Source organism: Suricata suricatta, chromosome 8, assembly GCF_006229205.1.
Source record: "Suricata suricatta isolate VVHF042 chromosome 8, meerkat_22Aug2017_6uvM2_HiC, whole genome shotgun sequence".
Classification (NCBI taxonomy): Eukaryota; Metazoa; Chordata; class Mammalia; order Carnivora; family Herpestidae; genus Suricata; species Suricata suricatta.
In genome coordinates this window covers 130,866,938-130,884,155 of record NC_043707.1, presented here as the reverse complement: position 1 = coordinate 130,884,155, position 17,218 = coordinate 130,866,938, and the positions used below count along the sequence as shown (strand labels likewise).

Sequence of the window (17,218 nt, the reverse complement as noted above, 5' to 3'; positions counted from 1 at the left end):
AGGGAGGAGGAGGAGGGGCCTGGGGGGGCCTGGGGGAGGGAGGATGAGCCTGGGGAGGCCTGGAGGAGGGGGGAGGGGCCTGAGGGAGGGGCCTGGGGGGTTTGGGGAAGGGAATAGGGGTCTGGGGAAGGGGGAGGGGCCTGGGGGGCCTGGAGGGGAGGGGCCTAGGGAGGGAGGAGGAGGCATGGTTTCTGGTGATGGATGCTGGGAGGAAACAGGAGGACTGCTGATCAGGGGCATATTTTACCCACCTCCTAGCATCACCACTGCCTCAGTTTACTCTTCTATAAAATGGACTTGAACCAGAACAGGGGCCAGAACAAGCAGGAGTTTCTTGTAGTTTGTGACAGAGCCCCAAAAATAAGAGAAAGCGGGCATGTGATTTCATTATTCTAAATGTATTATGCAGAGAACTGTTTGAATCAAACCAACAATCCTGTTTTAAAATCAAGTATGAAACCGCAGCCATGGGCACGTGGTCATGGGAGGAAAACTACGCTGTCAAACGGGCACCGTCAAAATCAGCAGGTGGCTGCCTCTAGGTCTCATGGACACGTGCCGGCCCCTCGTTCATTTGTCCGCTGGCTTCTCTTCGCCATAGAGTGTCACCGGTGACTGCAGGAAAGTTGGAGAGCAAGAAGTGAGTGCCCATTAATTCACAGTTTACTGTTGGCTCCCCTGGGGAAGAGCCCCCCAATTCTGTCCAGGCAGAGGAGCACCCCAGTTTCCAGCCAGGGTTCTGAAGAGCCGCCGACATTTCAAAGGAGCCTGGCCCCAGGCTGGCTGGCTGCAGGGTTGCTCAGGGCCTTTGCCCGGGCCAGATCCTAGGACCCTTTCCAACCCCAGCTGCTGTCTGAGTCACCATGCCGATGGTCCGGGCAGCACCTGCCCCAACTGCCAGGGACAACTGTCCTTTTTGCCGCAGCATTAGCCGCTCCCAGGCACAGACACAGGGGCAGCAGAGCAGGCCATGGCTGAAAGCATGGCCAGATGTCAGAGGGGATCAACGGAAAAGGCAAGCGTCGTGAGCAGCTGGGCAGGGGCCCTGAGCGTGCGGGACCGCAGCCCGGGCGGGCACATGTGCTAACGGGCCCCAGGACGGCACAGCCCGGCAGCCAGCTGTCCCCCAGTGGAGGTGGCCCCAGCAGCTGCGGGGGAGGTGGGGGGAGCCTTGCAGTGGTCCCAGCCCGGGGCGGGGGGGCATGCACGTGCGGTTTGGAGCCCCACACCCTGCGCTTGGGAACCCCTACCCGCCCAAACCCCGACAGGTGACGAGCCAAGGTCAGGAGGCTGCCAATGAAAACCGCGAGCAGGGCGGGGTCAGGAGACAGGTGGCCAAGGGCACTCATCCTTTCAACAAATGTTCTTTGAACGGCAGCAACACGTGCAACTTCAAGGTCAATTTTTATTTTTACTTTGGAAAGTAATATATATACTCTCTGTAAAAATATTAGAAGGACACAGGAGCGTATCAAGTCAAAAAGTGAAGGCCCCTCATTTTCCATCTCCAACTCCACCTTGCAGAAGGAATCATTAACAGCATGGTCTACGGCCTTCTGGACTTTACAGGCCTCTATCGAGTATCTATATAGGGACATTAATATACAATAGCTTCTACCCAAAAACAGTATTTTATTCTTCATACTGTTCTGCAACGGAGTTTTTTTTCACTCGACACTGTATCAATTTCACGCGTCAGTACATACACTCAGGTCATTCTTGGGTGCTAAATGATATTCCACATTTTGAAGGGCATGAGGGTGCTTTCATCCGCTCTCTGGTCTCTCTCATCCTGCTGCAGTGGACGTCCTGGGACGCGCATCCGTGCCCACTGGTCTGTGCATCTGAGCTGGAAAGCGGGTCCCCGCAGGGTCGCTGCGTGATGGGGTCGGCGCAGTAAAATATCAACAGACGCCTGCTGACCAGCCTCTGCAAACAAGGCGTAACAGCGCCTTGCAAACAGCTCTAGTTGTTAAACGTCTGAGGCTCTTCATTCCTTCGAGAAGCAAATGAAACCTAAGCACCTGCCCCTCTACACCTTCGGCGTATGATTTTCAGGAGTTCACAGGTCCGCTGCTTAGAAATCCAAACAGAATTCCAGGCTAAGGACCCCGCCCCCCTTTACAGGAAGTCCCCACCAGGTCAGTGAAAACATCTCTTCCTCCTGAACAGGATTAGGGCGATGAGGGCGCCTCGGGCAAGGACCACCTGATTCACAAGAACGGTGAGTACAGAGCCGGGAAGCAAGGAACAGGGAAAGTGCCAAGGGCGGCTCGGCTCTGCTCTGCGGGGTTAACGTGAGCGTCTCCTTGTCCGTGTCCTGCAGGTGACCGCACATAAGAAGAACCACCAGGAGGGGGTGGTTTCACACGTGGAAAAGTCACAGGTGGGGAAACAATAACCAAGCGACAGCTCCTCGAATCACGGCTGGGTGAGTCTTCACAAACAGTCCTCACGTCCCAGGCCCTGAACGCTCCAAACTGGCCTGGGTCAGGATCCCAGACAGGACCTCAGGGGCGGGGCCGTATCTGTGCTCCCCAGAACCTCACTTCCCCGAGGACACGGCTCCCAGCCCTGTCGCCTTCCTGGGACGGGGTGGGGTTCACATAAAGTAAGAGAAGGGGAAATGTTTCCAAAAAAGCAAAAATCCCCTTTTGTAAGGAAAAACAAAGAGTTGGAGCAAAATGAGCAAAAATAAAGGGGGGAAAAAGTGTCCGTATTCACCTAAGATTTTTTTTAATACTAGAATATAAGAAAACCTGATCATTTTTAAAACTCCATTTAGGATTTGCAGACTCTAGCTATTTAGACTCTAGGAGCCTCCAACGTGCTGATCTAAGAGGGATGCTTGTTTGCTTGTAACCAAAGTCTCCTACAGATCAGTGGTCCCACCTGGCGACGTCTGGAGACATATTTGGTTGTCACGACGCAGGGGAAGGTGTCCTGGCACCTGGAGGGTAGAGGCCAGGGGACCCACGACATCGGGCCCCAAATGTCAATCAGGCTGAGGTTAAAGAGCCTTACTCTACAGAAAACACAGGGGCCGTGGGCCACAGCCACCAGCCGGGGAACTGCCCTGCGGTGTCCTTGCTTTTCTTCTGCTCCTCTTCCTCTGTTGCCGGTCATCTGTCTCCAACTTGGAAGTTGCTAAGAGCCTGTCCGCCGCTCGTGAGCAACAAACGAGCAGACCCAGTACGGGCCACAAACCCCTTTGCAGAGCGACAGCCATCACTGTAGCAAAGACCAGGCCTCCGCTGCCGCTGGGCCCGGGGCAGGAAGGTTCTGGGGCGAAGGGTGCAGGGGCCCTGGCCTCGTTACATTTTAAAGAAAAATTTTTTCCGGAGGAAGTTGAAACAACCAGGAATCTGCTTGTAAATCCCTTTCTGCGAAACTGCATCGGCGACCTGTGAAAACAGGGGTACGGGGGTCGGTGAGCTCTCTCTCGATGGAAGGAAGGGTTCCGGAGAAAGGGGGCGGGGGTGCCAGGACGCGTGCTAGGGGTGGCCCTGCACGTGCTCTTCCTGTCTCCTCTGGTCGGCTCTGCAAAGCACGGAGTCAGAGCCTCCCCAGGAGGAAGGCGGGGTCTCAGCCCTTCTAGATCCTTCTCATGACACAAAACACCTGAGCAAGCAGCAGAGGCCCACGTGTGCTCTGAGGCCCTTGAAGGAAGCGGGTGCTCGGGGCGGGATTTCACTGGGTGAGGGTGGGGCCCTCTCAGCCCATCCCTCCTGCTCTCCCATCGGGACCCCCAAGACAAGGGCATATACTTGAGGGTCAAGACGAGAAGACTACAGGGCGCCTGCGTGGCTCAGTCGGCTGGGTGTCTGACTTTGGCTCAGGTCATGATATCACAGTCCATGAGTTCAAGCCCCGCGTGGGGCTCTGTGCTGACAGCTCGGAGCCTGGAGCCTGCTTCGGATTCTGTGTCTCCCTCTCTCTCTCTGCCCCTCCCCTGCTCATACTCGGTCTCTCTCACTCTCCAAAATGAATAAATGTTAAAAAAAAATTTTTTTAAAGGCTAGAAGATGACACAGTGGGTGCAGGCTCCACAACCCGCCTTCAGGAATGCCACGGAGCCATCCTGCCCTGGCCCTGAGGACGGGCTCTGCCAGCGGGGTCCCAGGATCAGCCTGGGGTCCCAGAGGGGGGAGGGAAGGCAGCCCCCTGAGTAATGGGCAAATGTCACTGTAACTGTTACACTATCACAGCAAGCCACGGTGCAGCAGACACCTCAGGTTTGGGCCTGGGGCGCCACTCGCCCCCACCACCCCGCCCCTCCCGGAAGCCCTCCCTCCCTCTCTTTCCCAGAAGGCAGCACTCACCCTGACCAGGAGGGTCTGCAGGTCTTCAGAGTGAGCCCACTGCTCAAAAACCCCGTCCAGGATCTCCACGTACCAGGAGCCGCTCCTGGTGTCCCTCCAGGAAACAAAACCTTCGGAAGCAGAAAGGCTGCACTTTACCGGGGAGCCGCGAACACCCCCCTACACCCAGACTGGAGCCACCTCTGCACTTGGACGCATCCACACACCCAGCAGGAGCCGCCCGCGTCTCTGCGCCCTGTCCTGCTCATGCCCTTCATGGTGGTGAGGCCACCACCACCTCAGGCTTCGGTCCTGATTCCTGCTTTCCCAGCAAGGAAACCAAGGCTCTGAGAAGTCACGTGACTCACCCAAGGGCTAAGAAAGGGAGGAAACGAATGTCCGTTACACCTGCTATGTGCCAGGCACTGCGCTCGGTGATGTACTAGCCACCTTGCTAACCCCCATGATGACCCCTGAAGTACGGCTGCTCTTCCCATTTTAGAGATGGGAATATGGAGGCAGGGCCAGGACAAGGATGAGGCAAGGGAGGCCCACGAACCCAAGGGCACAGGCCTCCTTAAATTCTGCATCCTAGCTGAGGCTCAGAGAGGCAAAGTAACTCGCTTGGGTCCCACGGGCGGCAAGACACAGCCAAGGCTCGATCCCAGGCCTTTCCTTAGCAATGCAGCTGCTTCATGGGCTGACGGGGGGGACCGCCGGCTGGGCGACACCCAACACGCTCACCTGGGAAGGTGGAGTAGGATACAAAGATGTCGCTGGGCGTGGGCAAACTAGACACGGCGTCCAGCTGATCAAAGGTGCCCGGGCCTTCCTGGAACGGGACAGCGTCTGGCTCGGGGTCACTGCCAGGGGTCCTGTCTTCGGGGGACGTGGAGGCCACCTCAAACCCATGGTCTTTCTGCTCTGCAGGAAGCAAACCCAGACACGTCTCGTCACCAAAACCCCGACCAGAGCCCCTGCTCCCCGCTTCTCGGCGACGCCCAGCCTGCCCCAGCCTGACACCACCCGGTTCCCTCCGGAGCCTGGCGCCAGTGCTGAGCAAACCCCAGCAAGAAGCGAAGCCGAAGCTCTACTTTTTACTATGACCGAAGTTCTACAGATTCATTAGGTAAAAACTGGGATGGGGGTGCGGAGATTTTTTTTAGAGCTGTAAAACAAGGGGCGGCTGGGTGGCTCAGGGGGTTAAGTGTCCAACTTCAGCTCAGGTCATGATCTCCCGGTTTGTGGGCTTGAGCCCTCATTGTGCTCTGTGCTGACAGCTCGGAGCCTGGAGCCTGCTTCGGATTCTGTGTCTCCCTCTCTCTCTGCCCTTTCCCCACGCACACACACACACTCTCCCCCACACACCAGCCTTAAAGGGGGGAATGCCTGAGGGGCTTGGTCAGTTAAGCATCTGACTTCAGTTCAGGTCATGATCTCACATGATCAGCTCAGAGCCTGGAGCCTGCTTTGGATTCTGTGTCTCCTTCTCTCTCTGCTCCTATCCTGCTTGCTCTCTTCTCTCTTCTCTCTTCTCTCTTCTCTCCTCTCTTCTCGCTTCTCTCTTCTCTTCTCTCTTCTCTCTCTCTCTCTCTCCCCTCTCTCCCTCTCAAATAATTTTTAATTATTTATTGCCACTACTCACTTTAAGGCATGTCTGCTCCGGGTATGCACCCCTACTTCTTACGGGAGGGGTGCACAGCATGTCAAAGTATAAAAACTGTTTTAAGTTGTCACGACAGTGATGTTTACAAAAGCAACACAGGAGTCCCCAGACCCCGAGGCAGACGTGCGGAGGGCGGTAAACAGGACACCCTGCGGAACGCTGGCAGGACTGCGCACCGGCTCTCAGCACCCTACCGCCCCCGTGTGGCCACAGCGGTAAACACAGGGTCACTAGCGCGTCGGGGCCTGAGCGGGGCCTACAATTCGCGATATCACTGCATTGCAGCTTTCAAATCGTGCTCCTCCCGCTGAGTTGGGTTTTCTGTGGTGGAGGGAGTCTTCGTTATTTAAAATGTTGCTTATGTGATTTTTCTACGGTTCTGTTGCAAATCAAATAAGTAGAATGCACATAAGATGCAACCGTCCTGTGAGCTCTGTGCCAGGTCAGGGGGACTGGACGGCCCTGGCCCTGCCCTCGAAGAGCCAATGAGGGGATGAGGCCACGTCGCTACAAGGAGAACGCACTGCGACAAGGGAAGGACAGGGGCTGCATAAGCACAATGACCCACTAACCCTGAATGTGTGCTAGGGAGGGGGTGTTCAGGGAAGGCTTCCCGGACAGAGACAATGAGCTGTAACCAGAAGGAGGGATGATTAAGAGTAGGCCAGGAGGAGCGCCCGGGCGGCTCAGTCGGTGGGGCACGTGACTCTGGATCTCAGGGTTGTGAGTTCAAGACCCACGTTGGGTGCAGAGATTACTTAAAAGTAAAATCTTAAAAAAAAAAAAAAAAAAAAGAGGGGCACCTGGGTGGCTCAGTGGGTTAAGTGTCCGACTTTGGCTCAGGTCATGATCTCACAGCCCGTGGGTTCAAGCCCCGCATCAGGCTCTGTGCTGACAGCTCAGAGCCTGGAGCCTGCTTTGGATTCTGTGTCTCCTTCTCTCTCTGCCCCTCCTCCGCTCACACTCTCAAAAAAAAGCAAACACTAAAGAAAACTTTTCTTTTCAAGAGCAGGCCAGGAGTCACGGCAGAGGGATGGCGCATGGAGGGCCGAGGAGCAAACCAGGGCCTGGGGGGGGGGCTGCACAGCGCTGGAGCGGGACACGGTGTGCAGGCTGGGGGACGCAAAGTGTCCTGGGCCACATCACCGAGGACCTTGTGGGCCCACTGAGGAGTCCAGAGAATGACACAGCCAAGACCCTCCGTGCTGCTGGGAATGGACAACGAGGGGGCACTGAGCCGGAAGACGGGCAAACCGTAACTTTCCCGGAAAGCAGGGTCCTGGCTTGCCCTTCGTCCACAGCTCACTTGCCTGCTTCATCTTTTACTCTATTCGCACAGAAAATTCTACTTGTGCCAACGTCACAACAGCCCCTGAGGACACATTCTGGGTCACAGAAAAACGAGGAACTAGAGAGGATTTCTACAACTCCGGGGCCAGCAGCCTTTCCAGCTTTCTGTTACCAGAGCTTGGAAGTAACTGTCCTGGGGCCAGGGCGGCTCTTAGGTGACATGGGGTGCTCTGGGGTCGGGGTCGGGGGAGGGTCCAGGTTTGCAGTTATGCAAATGAGCCGGGCACTGGGTTCACGGGGACCCAAAGAGGAGTCTTCTGTTATTATCCCCACTTGCCAAGACTTCCAGAGATTAGCCGGCCCGTGTTTGCCTAAGAATGCAGTAGCCACCAAGACTGAACCTGGTGTATGTGCATGGGCCACGACAGTGACTTGATACAGTTCCAGGGGATGGAGACCCTGTGTAGCTTGCATCTTGAACACCTAACACACAGCCTGGTGTATACAGCAGGCACTTGGTAAATGCTTATCCGATGAACCATGTGACCAGAGCCTGCTCACCTAGGCAAGCCACGTCCCCTCACCTCACCCCTGCCTTCATGGAACAGTATGGGACAGATGAACACGTTCAGAAGATTATCTACAAGCGCCCGGGGAGGGGGGAGGCCGTTGGTGTGCATGGCGCCCCCTTTGGGCCGGCCGGATAGCTCCGTGGCGGAACTGTGCAGAGCCGGCCAAGGGACAAGGAACTGATGGGTCTTTCAGAGAGCCCTGAGCCACGGGGACGCCCCGGCACAGCACCCCCAGTGTCCCCCACCTGTGCCATCATGTCCCATAATCCAGGACACACAGTGTTCCCTCTTCCTTGATTACTTTATACGAAAGGCAAGTAATCGTGACATGGGACTTAGGTTTAAAGTCGGGGCATATGGCAAAATTACAAAGGATCCAAATGACCCTTAAAAGTTACTGACATCTCCAGTACTTGGGCTTTTGGAAATTCTAGTCATTAGTTTAGCTCTGGCCTCCTTTTCTCTGGGCCAGTGGAAAGAGGGTCTAGTTGAGGGAGGTCAGAAGAATGATAAGGAAAATGAAAGGGGTTTTTTTTTTCCTGTCCTGTGCTTTGTTATTGCTGAGTCTCTGGAGTCGAAGCTGCTAGAGTCAAATGAGTCTCTGAGGCTACTGCTCAGTGAGAAGGAAGGCTCTAACCTCTACGGGCTGGACAACACTGGGGCCTGTGCTAACCACAGGCAGATACTGCACTTTGGACAAAGGGATCGATCCTGTTTGGGACCCTCTGCTGTCTGGACAGACCCCTTGGGCATCAGGAGGGGCTGCATGGAGGAGGAGGCGGGGGGCGGCTCCTTCCCCACGAGAGTCCCCTGCAGGGAGACTGAGGACCTGCTTACCCCCACCACAGGCCTGGATGAAGAAGAGCTTGGGCTTCCCTCTCAGGCTGGGGCAGCCGGTTCCATTGAAGATGTTCACAATTTTCTCGATGGACACAGGACACCCATCTGTGCCATAAACAGCCCCTGGGAACTGGCGGTGGCTGGCCTAGAAGACCAAGAATCCTGGTTACAAAACCAAGGAGCTGGGGTAGGAATCCAACACGCTGTCCAGAGGCTCTGAGGGCCAGGCATTTAGAAGGCCCCAGCCAGGGGCACAAGGCTGACGGAGACACAGACTGGTTCTGGAAGGGCCCTGGTCAGCATCTATCCCAAGGGTCTCAGACTCACGTGCCTGTAACAGCCTGACAGGCAAGTGCCAGCCAGCTTCTTCCAGATCAGTGGTTCTCAAGAGTGTGGTCCCTGGACCAGAGGCACCAGCATCACCCGAGAATGTGTAAGACCTGTCGAATCCTGGGCTCCACCCCGACCTAAATCAGAAACCCTGGCGGTGGGGACCAGCAAGGCGGTCTCTCAGGGGCTTCTGATGCAGCTAAGCATTGAGCCCGCTGCTCGAGGCCAGGTCTTCCCAAACTTTATGAGCACGGGACCCTGCCAAAGCACAGGCTCTCTGTGCAGAGGTCTGGGGCAAGGCCTGAGAGCCTGAATTTCTCACGATTTCCGGGTGAGGCCCATGCTGCCGATCCAGGGGTCACACCCGAATGAAAGGGGGAAGTCCCTGCCCAGGCCAGAGTTTTGCTCTGTGAGGATGTGGCCTAGGGAGGCCAGACCACTGGTTTTTCAAGAGAAGCTGGAAATCCTGCTTTTTGAATGACAGTTGCCAGTGCAGAAAACGCTGTGAACCCCCCGTAGGGTGCACCAGGCCTGCAGCTTGGAGCTTCTGACCTGTCCCAACGCTCAGCTGGAAAGACAAGGAAGCTGAGGCCCAGGAAGCAGGAGGGGCTGGGCCACAATGACCCAGCACATTAGTGGCCAAGCCCAAAGTGGGTCCCAGTGTCCTGGCACCCAGCCCACGACCAAGGGCCTGGGACAATGTAGGACCGAGGCAGGACCTGGGAGCCCCCAGGTGCTGTGCCCGACTCTGAACAAAATCCGGGCTGCGAGCTGTGGGAGCAGAATTCATCTCCTCCCTGCGTCTCCCAGGATGGGTATCTATCTCCTCCGAGGGCCAGATGGCTCCCAGGGAAACAAGAGGAGACAGACGGGGCCCCACGGCTCTTCCCACAAAGCCAAGGGCGTCTTGGGCTCCGGAAGGGACGGGGCTCCTTCGTGGCCTGTCAGCGCCAGTGTGTGCGGGCAGTTTGTACCTGGCAGCCGTGAGAGAGGATGACCACCACGCAGCAGTCCAGGGCACCGTGGTCCTGCTGCGCCAGCTCCACCAACGCCTCGACCATTTGCTGCAAGACAGGGTCGCAGATGAGCCAGACCGTTGACGGATCAAGTCCCCATCCCGGGCCTGCCTGGGCAGAGCACCTTCCCTGCTCCCAGGGCCACCACGGCAGTAATGACAGTCCTAACGGTCCCAGCAGCCACCGCCCTTGGGGACAAGGTGCCGTGCTCGGGCACTGTTCACCGTGACCCTAGGAGGGGAGCACTGTTCTTGCCGTTGAGACAAGGAGACGAAAAACTCAGGAGTCACACGGCAGGGAGCGGGAGTCCGCAGCCCAGGTCTCTCTGAGCCTGCGGCTCGAACTGGAACCCACGCTGCCTCTCCTGGGGCTACCGGCCTACGGGCTGGGGTCGGGGAGTCGCTTGCTTTCGGGTCTCTCGCGGGACACTGGCCCCACCCCGCGCCCACCCCCGACCTCAGGCAGCGACCGTACCGTGGCCGTCTGGTCGTGCTTCACCTCCACCATGAATCGCAGCAAGGAGAAGCGCCGCTGCAACTTCTCACAGTCGATGTTGGAGCCGCCACGGGTCTTGAGCCTGGACTTGAGGCAGAAGTTCACGTTGTTGATGATGAGGCAGTGGCCGCAGGGGTCCGCGTTCAGGACGTACGCCTGCCCAAGCACAGGGACCAACGTCAGCTGGGGTGTCGCTGCGCTCCTCGGGAGAGAAGGCGAGCCCCAGGTCGGCACGCAGGCGGTGGACGGTCTGGAGAGACGTGACAGAGAGCGGGGCATGCCCTCTCTCTGACCGCGTAGCGGCGGGGCCTGCCCCCAGCGGCTGCAAACCAGGCGGGCGTGAGCACGAACAGCAGGACGTGCAAACAGCCAGCTTGGGAGAGAGGACCTGTTCCCAAACCAGCATTCGGCTGAGAAGTTCGCCCCCAAAAGGACCGGACAGGTGGTCCTGTCCAGGGAGCACCTGAGAACCATGAGCAGACTCGTGCGCAGCCAGCGGGCTCCCCTTGTCCCTTGGAATCCTCCCTCACAGCAGCCTGTTCTTTTTGTCACAGTACTTAACACGATTTCGATTTAGCTACATCTTTGTGCAACTAGCCTCTGCCAGGCTGATGGCTCCACAGCGGCCAGAAACACAAGGGATCCACCCCCAAGTGTCCCAGCAAGGAGCCCGGGACGGGCACGCAGGACTCAAGCAAAAATGCTGCAAACAAGAGGGAGTGACTCGGTCCCACGGCCGATTGTGAGTCCCGCCTCGCGTGAGGTCTGACCCCTGACAGGATGGGACAGTCTGCTCCAGGAAGATCTGTGCCAGGGGCAGGGAGCTGTAGGGGGCCAGGGACCCTCTCTCCAGCCGGGCTCCCGACACACCAGCAGAGGGGAGGACCTGGGAAGTGTGCAGAGCAGACGCGCCCAAGGCCAACGAAGCTGGCCCCGAATCACATGAAGACTCACCAAGTCGGCATTGCGCTTTGAAACTTCCTGAGTGCCTGGAGAGACAGAAAAGGAGAGAAAACGTGAGTGTCTGGCCCAACCAGAGCAGGGCAAGGGACTTTGAAAACAGAAGAGCAAGAACTTGGGACGCTTCGGGCACTGCTGGCGGGAGTCTAGGGGCACAGCCACCTTACAGAACCGCTTAGAAGTTTCCGATGAAGTTAAACACACACCTAGCCTCTGACCAGCAATTCCGTTCCCTGGTATAGACCCAAGAGAAAGGAGTGCAATGGGCATAAACAGAGCCGGCCATGGGCGATCACTGAAGTTTTATTCTTCAAGCCCAGAATTAGAAACAACCCAAATGTTCACCCACAAGTTGACGGACAAACAATTTAGGATAAAAGCCACAGACTGAAAAGGAAGGAGGTACTGAACAGCATTGTTACGGATAGCCACGAAACGTTAGGCCAAGGAAAAGAAGCCAGGAGAGTGTATGTGGTGTGATTCCATCTGTACGAAATTCTAAACCAGTAAGGCACAAGAGAAGTTCCGGAAGCGCGGACACTTCCTGTCTGTGGAATCCATGGAGCCCCACCCCCAGAAAGTCCTCAGGAAATATTTACAGAATGAATGAATGAATGAGTAAAGGTGGCCATTTTTCCTTCAGTGTCAAAGGAGTTTTCGTTTCAATCAGCAAGAAGTCAAATGACACCCCCCCCCCCGCCTCTAAGGTAGTTAGGACTTTTTTTCTCTCTTAAGCAAAGAGAACTTGGTGGCTCATTTCCAAAATCTCACTGAACCCCAAAAAATATGACTATCATCCACGACTGAAAAAGTCACTCATTCCCCCAAACTAGTAGTGTCCATCCACAAAGTGAGAGAGGGGCATCATCAAAATGGCAGAGAAAGAGTTTTCTACTGCCTTCCCCAGCAAAGGACACCAATTTTGACATCATCTGCAACTGAGACTGCTGTTGTGGAAGTCTGGGAATCCAGCACAGAAGCTCCAAAACACTGCTGGGGCACAAAAATCCAGGATGGGATGCACTGAAGAGGTCAGGCGACAAGGGCTGGCCGAGCTGACTCCTCCTTCAAATGCAAAGCCAATGCCTGACTTCAAGAAACATGAGAAATCAAGGAAACAGCGTCCCACCAACGGAGCACAAGAATTCCCAGTAAGTGACCCCAAAGAAATAGAAATCTGCAGTGCGCCTGACAAAGAATTCAAAATCACCGTTTCAAGGAAGCTCCGTAAGCTACAAGAGTCCACAGAAAGACAATTTAACAAAATCAGGAAACAACGCATGAACAAAACAAGTTTAAAAGATAGAATCCACAAAAAAACAAATAGAAATACAGGAGCTGAAGGATGCACTGAATGAATTGAAAGAAATGCAACAGACAGAATCCACATCAGACTTGATCAAGCACAAGAAAGAATCTGTGAAGTATAAGACAACTCATTTGAAATTCCCTCAGCAGAGAACAAAGAGAAAAGAACAAAAAAGTGAAGAAAGCCTACATGAATGATGGGTGATCATGAAAAGAAACAATCTATGCATTACTGTAGTTGCAGAAGAAGGGAGAGAGAGAGAAAGGATAGCAGGCTTATCCCTCCCCAAACATAATGGCCGGGGCGCCTGGGTGGCTCATTCGGTTAAGCATCCGGCTTCAGCTCAGGTTATGATCTCACGATTCGTGGGTTCGAGCCCCGCGTTGTGCTCTGTGCTGACAGCTCAGAGCCTGGAGCCTGCTTCAGATTCTGTATCTCCCTCTCTCTCTGACCCTCCCCTGCTCGCGCTGTCCCTCTCTGTCTCTCAAAAATAAATAAAAAACATTTAAAAAAACCATATTAAAACATAATGGCTGAAGGGCACTTGGGTGGCTCAGAGCCTGGAGGCTGCTTTGGATTCTGTATCTCCCTCTCTCTCTGCCCCTCCGCAACTCACAGTCTGTCTCTCTCTCTTCCTCAAAAACAAAGAAACATTAAAAAATATTTTTCTTAATTAAAAAGAAAATGGCTGAGAGCTCCCACACCTGGGGAGAGATCGGGGGTCCACGTTCAGTAACCTCACAGCTCCAACTCCATACCAACCACTGTCTTGGTACTCACTGGTATCACCGACTGATCCAGAACCAATGTCCACCGGCCTAGGCACCGCTGGTCTGAGAACCTCGGGCCGGAGCTGGGCTGGCCAGAGCTCCTCGGGCCCCAGCACCACTGGAGTGAGTTTCCCCGGAGTGGCCTTTGACGGGTCCTGCCTTCCTCCAAGCTCCTCTGGTTTGAGGCCCGTTGGTCCGACCACCACAGGCAGGAGGTCCAGGGGCCTGACGGCCTGTGGGTTCCGCTTCTCTGCTTGCCGACTCGTCCTCAGTAACGAAGCCAGCGCATCCTGGCCCGTGTCCTCTAAGCAGGAGATGAACAAAGGAAGGGCCTGGCTCCCGCGGGTCTCCAGATCTATGACAAGCTGCCTGGCCTGATCGCTGCGAGAGCCTGAGCCTGCGTGCTGTTTGGAACGACAAGACAGGGCACTGTTATCCACACAATCTCCTGTGGGTCTCACCATGCCCCCCCAGCCCCCCGCCAACACTTCCCATCCGGTCTAAGTCTAACCAGTCAGGCAGGCGGGCAAACGTGGAGCCTGCAGTTACACTGTGTGCCACCTGCCAGCCTGTGCTTATCTATTTATCTATTTATTTTGGAGGCACCTCCTATGAGCCCAGCACCGTGCTATGTGGTGAAAATACAGCAGGGAACATTCTCAGTCCTCCAGAAGCAGATATCGAGGGGGGAATGCAAACAGACAAATCAACAGTGACACACCAAGGAGAGAGGTGCCAGCAGGGAAAGGACCCCCAGAGGGTCCAAGGCCATCCAACTTAAACTTGGGAAGCCAGGGAGGCCTCCAGGAGGGGATGTCTTCACTGAGGCCCCAGGGAACATTAGGAAGTGAATAGCGAATTCAGAGAAATGAGAGATGTAAGCTGGAGGGGGAAACAGCAGTGAGGGAGGTGGCCTTTGTGCGGTCGAGGCGTGAAAGCCAAGAGAAGCCACTGAGGACTTTAATGAGAGGGACAGAGTCAGATCTGCCTCTGGGAAAACTCCTCCTGGAGTAGACAGTGGAAGGGCATGAACCACAGCCGGGTTAGGTGGTGGCAAAGACAGCACAGCAGGAATAGAGAGAAATAAGTGGACAGACCAGAAAACCAAGGAAGGAGAGGGGCGGCTGGGTGGCTCAGTCGGTTGAACATCCGACTACAGCTCAGGCCATGATCTCACGGTTCGTGGGTTCGAGCCCCACATCGGGCTCTGTGCTGACAGCTCAGAGCCTGGAACCTGCTTCAGATTCTGTATCTTCCTCTCTCTCTGCCCCTCCCCGATCCATGCACTCTGTCTCTGTCTCCCAAAAATAAACAAACATTTAAAAAAAATGTTTTTTTATATAAGGAAAGAGAATGCACAGTATTTGGGCATCAATTGGGTGGCCTGTGATGATGCAGGAAAGGTCCAGGTTGACCCGTGTCGGGATGGTGGGGCGGGATGGAGGAAGCAGCTGCTGGTCGGCTGGCTGTCCTTTGAGACCCAGCTCTGGCCAAGTTCCTCAGGACCCCCGGGGACAAGACACTGCCCGCTCCTCAGATATTCTACAGCAGCACTGTCCACGGGAACTTTCTATGATGATAGAAATCTCCTTCATCTGCTCTGTCCAATATGGTGGGCATCGTGATTCCTGAGCACTTGGGTCCTACAACTGGGGAACTGAATTTGCTGTTCTTTAATTGTTTTTTAAATCTTTATTTATTTTCGAGAGAGAGAGACAGAATGTGAGTGGGGGAGGAGCAGAGACAGAGGGAGACACAGGATCTGAAGCAGCTCCAGACTCTGAGCTGTCAGCACAAAGCCAGACGCGGGGCTCAGACCCACGAACTGCGAGATCAAGACCTGAGCTGAAGTCCGATGCCTAACTGACTAAGCCACCCAGCCCTCATAAGTTTTCTATTTTGTTTAACATTCATTACTTCAGATTTACACTTAAATAGCCACCTGTGGCTAATGCCTACTAAACTGAACAGCACAGATCTATAATGTCACTGCAAAGATAATCCTCACTAACAAAACAGCTACATGCCTTTCACCATGTACTGAACACTCACAGTAAGACAGATCCTGTGTTAAATGCATCATTTCATCTAGTCCCCCTCAATAACCTTACAGGGTTAAATTACAATTGTCCTCGCTTTACAGATAAGGGAAACTGAGTCCCAGAAAGGCGCTGCAACTTGCTAATACGTGCCAAAGCCAGGATGAGGACCCAGATCCATGTGGGTCAGCCAGACCAGGTGTGCAAATGGCAGCCTGCCCTTCCTGTGACAGGACTTTAAAAATCCGAATTTGTCACCAACATCTAAAATCAGGAAACTTAACATCAAAATCAGGATTTTCAGCTTCTCTTTAAATAACATGACAGATCTGGAAACACAGAGCCAGCGATCTGGAATAGCCACACTGAGCTGGAGCAGGGGGGCCCCCCACGGTAGTGCCCACCCATTGGGCTTCTGTCGCATCTGAATTTGTAACCCCCGTGAATGTATCTGAAGGCAAGGAAATGGTCTTAAACCATTTCCACTACTCAGTTCAGGCCACACAGCCGAATCTCATGAGACTTCTTTAAATATTATTCACTGGTAATTTTTCATATGACACTTATGCTATTAAAGACTTCCTTACTAGGTCAGGCCAAGATCCCAGATAATGCAGAAAATGGACAGTCGGTCTGCAAGCAGCCCACAGGGCACTGGCCAGGGGACTCCAGAAAGCCGCACATACCCACTCCCCTTCCTAGTAGGAAATACCTCCTAGACCCCTCCTTACCTCACAGGCCTGTGACCAGGGTCAAATAAAGCAAAGACATGAAACTGCTTTTAGAGAGAACCTCACATGTACACTTTATTATTTTCTCCATTACCTGCATCAGCACCCCCATCTCTGAAACCCCTTAGTAAGCATAAACTCAGCACAGGAGGGGCTGGCCAAAGAGGACAGGGCACAACCAGCTAAGTCCTCACTCTGGACCTGACACAGTGTTCCACATCCATTAGCTCATGTAGCTCTCACACTACTACTGTTGTCCCATTTCACAGCCCAGAAAACTGAGGCTCACAGTGGATCAATGACTTAGCCAGGGACACAGAGCCAGGCAGTGTGAAACACAGGCCTCCATCCTGGCCAGAAGCCCCGTGCTCCAGCAGCCAACCGTGCACGCTGTGTGCTGGGTGTGGGATCGCTCTAGCAAGCCCTGGAAGAGGTGTTTGGAATTGCACCGTTCCGCTGGGCGATCTAGTGCGCTCAACGCCGTGAGGGCAAAGGGGGTTCCCACATGATGGTTCCCCAAAGGGGCCAGGTACTGGGGGCACAGGCGGGGAGGGGAAGGCGGGAGCTCGGCCTTCAAGACAAGCAGTGCCTTCAGCAACCCCCTCGGCGCGGCCTCGCTGTCCCCCGCCGGGACGTGAAGTCTGTGCGCGGCGCGGGAAGCGGGGCGCACCTGAATGTCCTCGATCATCGCGGGCGTGAAGAGCTGGCGGGTCAGGAGAGCGTCCCAGAGCGAGGCCACCTGCAGCTCGCCGACCAGCCGCACCCGGCACCGCCGGAGGAGCCGTCGGTCAGCCTCGTCCATGGCGGCCCGACGGCTAGGACCCGGGCGGCCTGGGTCCGCTTCCTGGCCTCGGCCCCGGCACCCCGCCCACCGCCGAGGACCCGCCCCGGCACCCGCC

The 17,218-nt window shown here is 55.2% G+C and overlaps 1 protein-coding gene across 1 annotated transcript; it reads right to left on the bottom strand.

The window, feature by feature from the left end:
- Positions 1-2,706: 2,706 nt before the first annotated feature.
- Positions 2,707-17,174, bottom strand: CASP9 (caspase 9). Its single transcript, XM_029949388.1, has 9 exons — positions 16,990-17,174; positions 13,560-13,953; positions 11,465-11,499; positions 10,490-10,666; positions 9,974-10,063; positions 8,667-8,814; positions 5,046-5,225; positions 4,323-4,432; positions 2,707-3,404 (listed from the first exon to the last, which is right to left on the bottom strand). Exons 1-9 carry the CDS (start codon positions 17,119-17,121, stop codon positions 3,315-3,317), a joined length of 1,356 nt encoding a protein of 451 aa, XP_029805248.1. The 5' UTR covers positions 17,122-17,174; the 3' UTR covers positions 2,707-3,314.
- Positions 17,175-17,218: the final 44 nt, after the last annotated feature.

What these genes read in the sequence shown, in the direction of transcription:
- CASP9 (XM_029949388.1), bottom strand. Translation starts at nt 17,121, where the DNA reads ATGGACGAGGCTGACCGACGGCTCCTCCGGCGGTGCCGGGTGCGGCTG. An exon ending in AGCACGACCAGACGGCCACG is followed by an intron (nt 10,064 to 10,489) that starts GTACGGTCGCTG and finishes CCTGTCTTGCAG; the next exon opens with CAAATGGTCGAGGCGTTGGT. An exon ending in ATCCTACTCCACCTTCCCAG is followed by an intron (nt 4,433 to 5,045) that starts GTGAGCGTGTTG and finishes CTGCTTCCGAAG; the next exon opens with GTTTTGTTTCCTGGAGGGAC.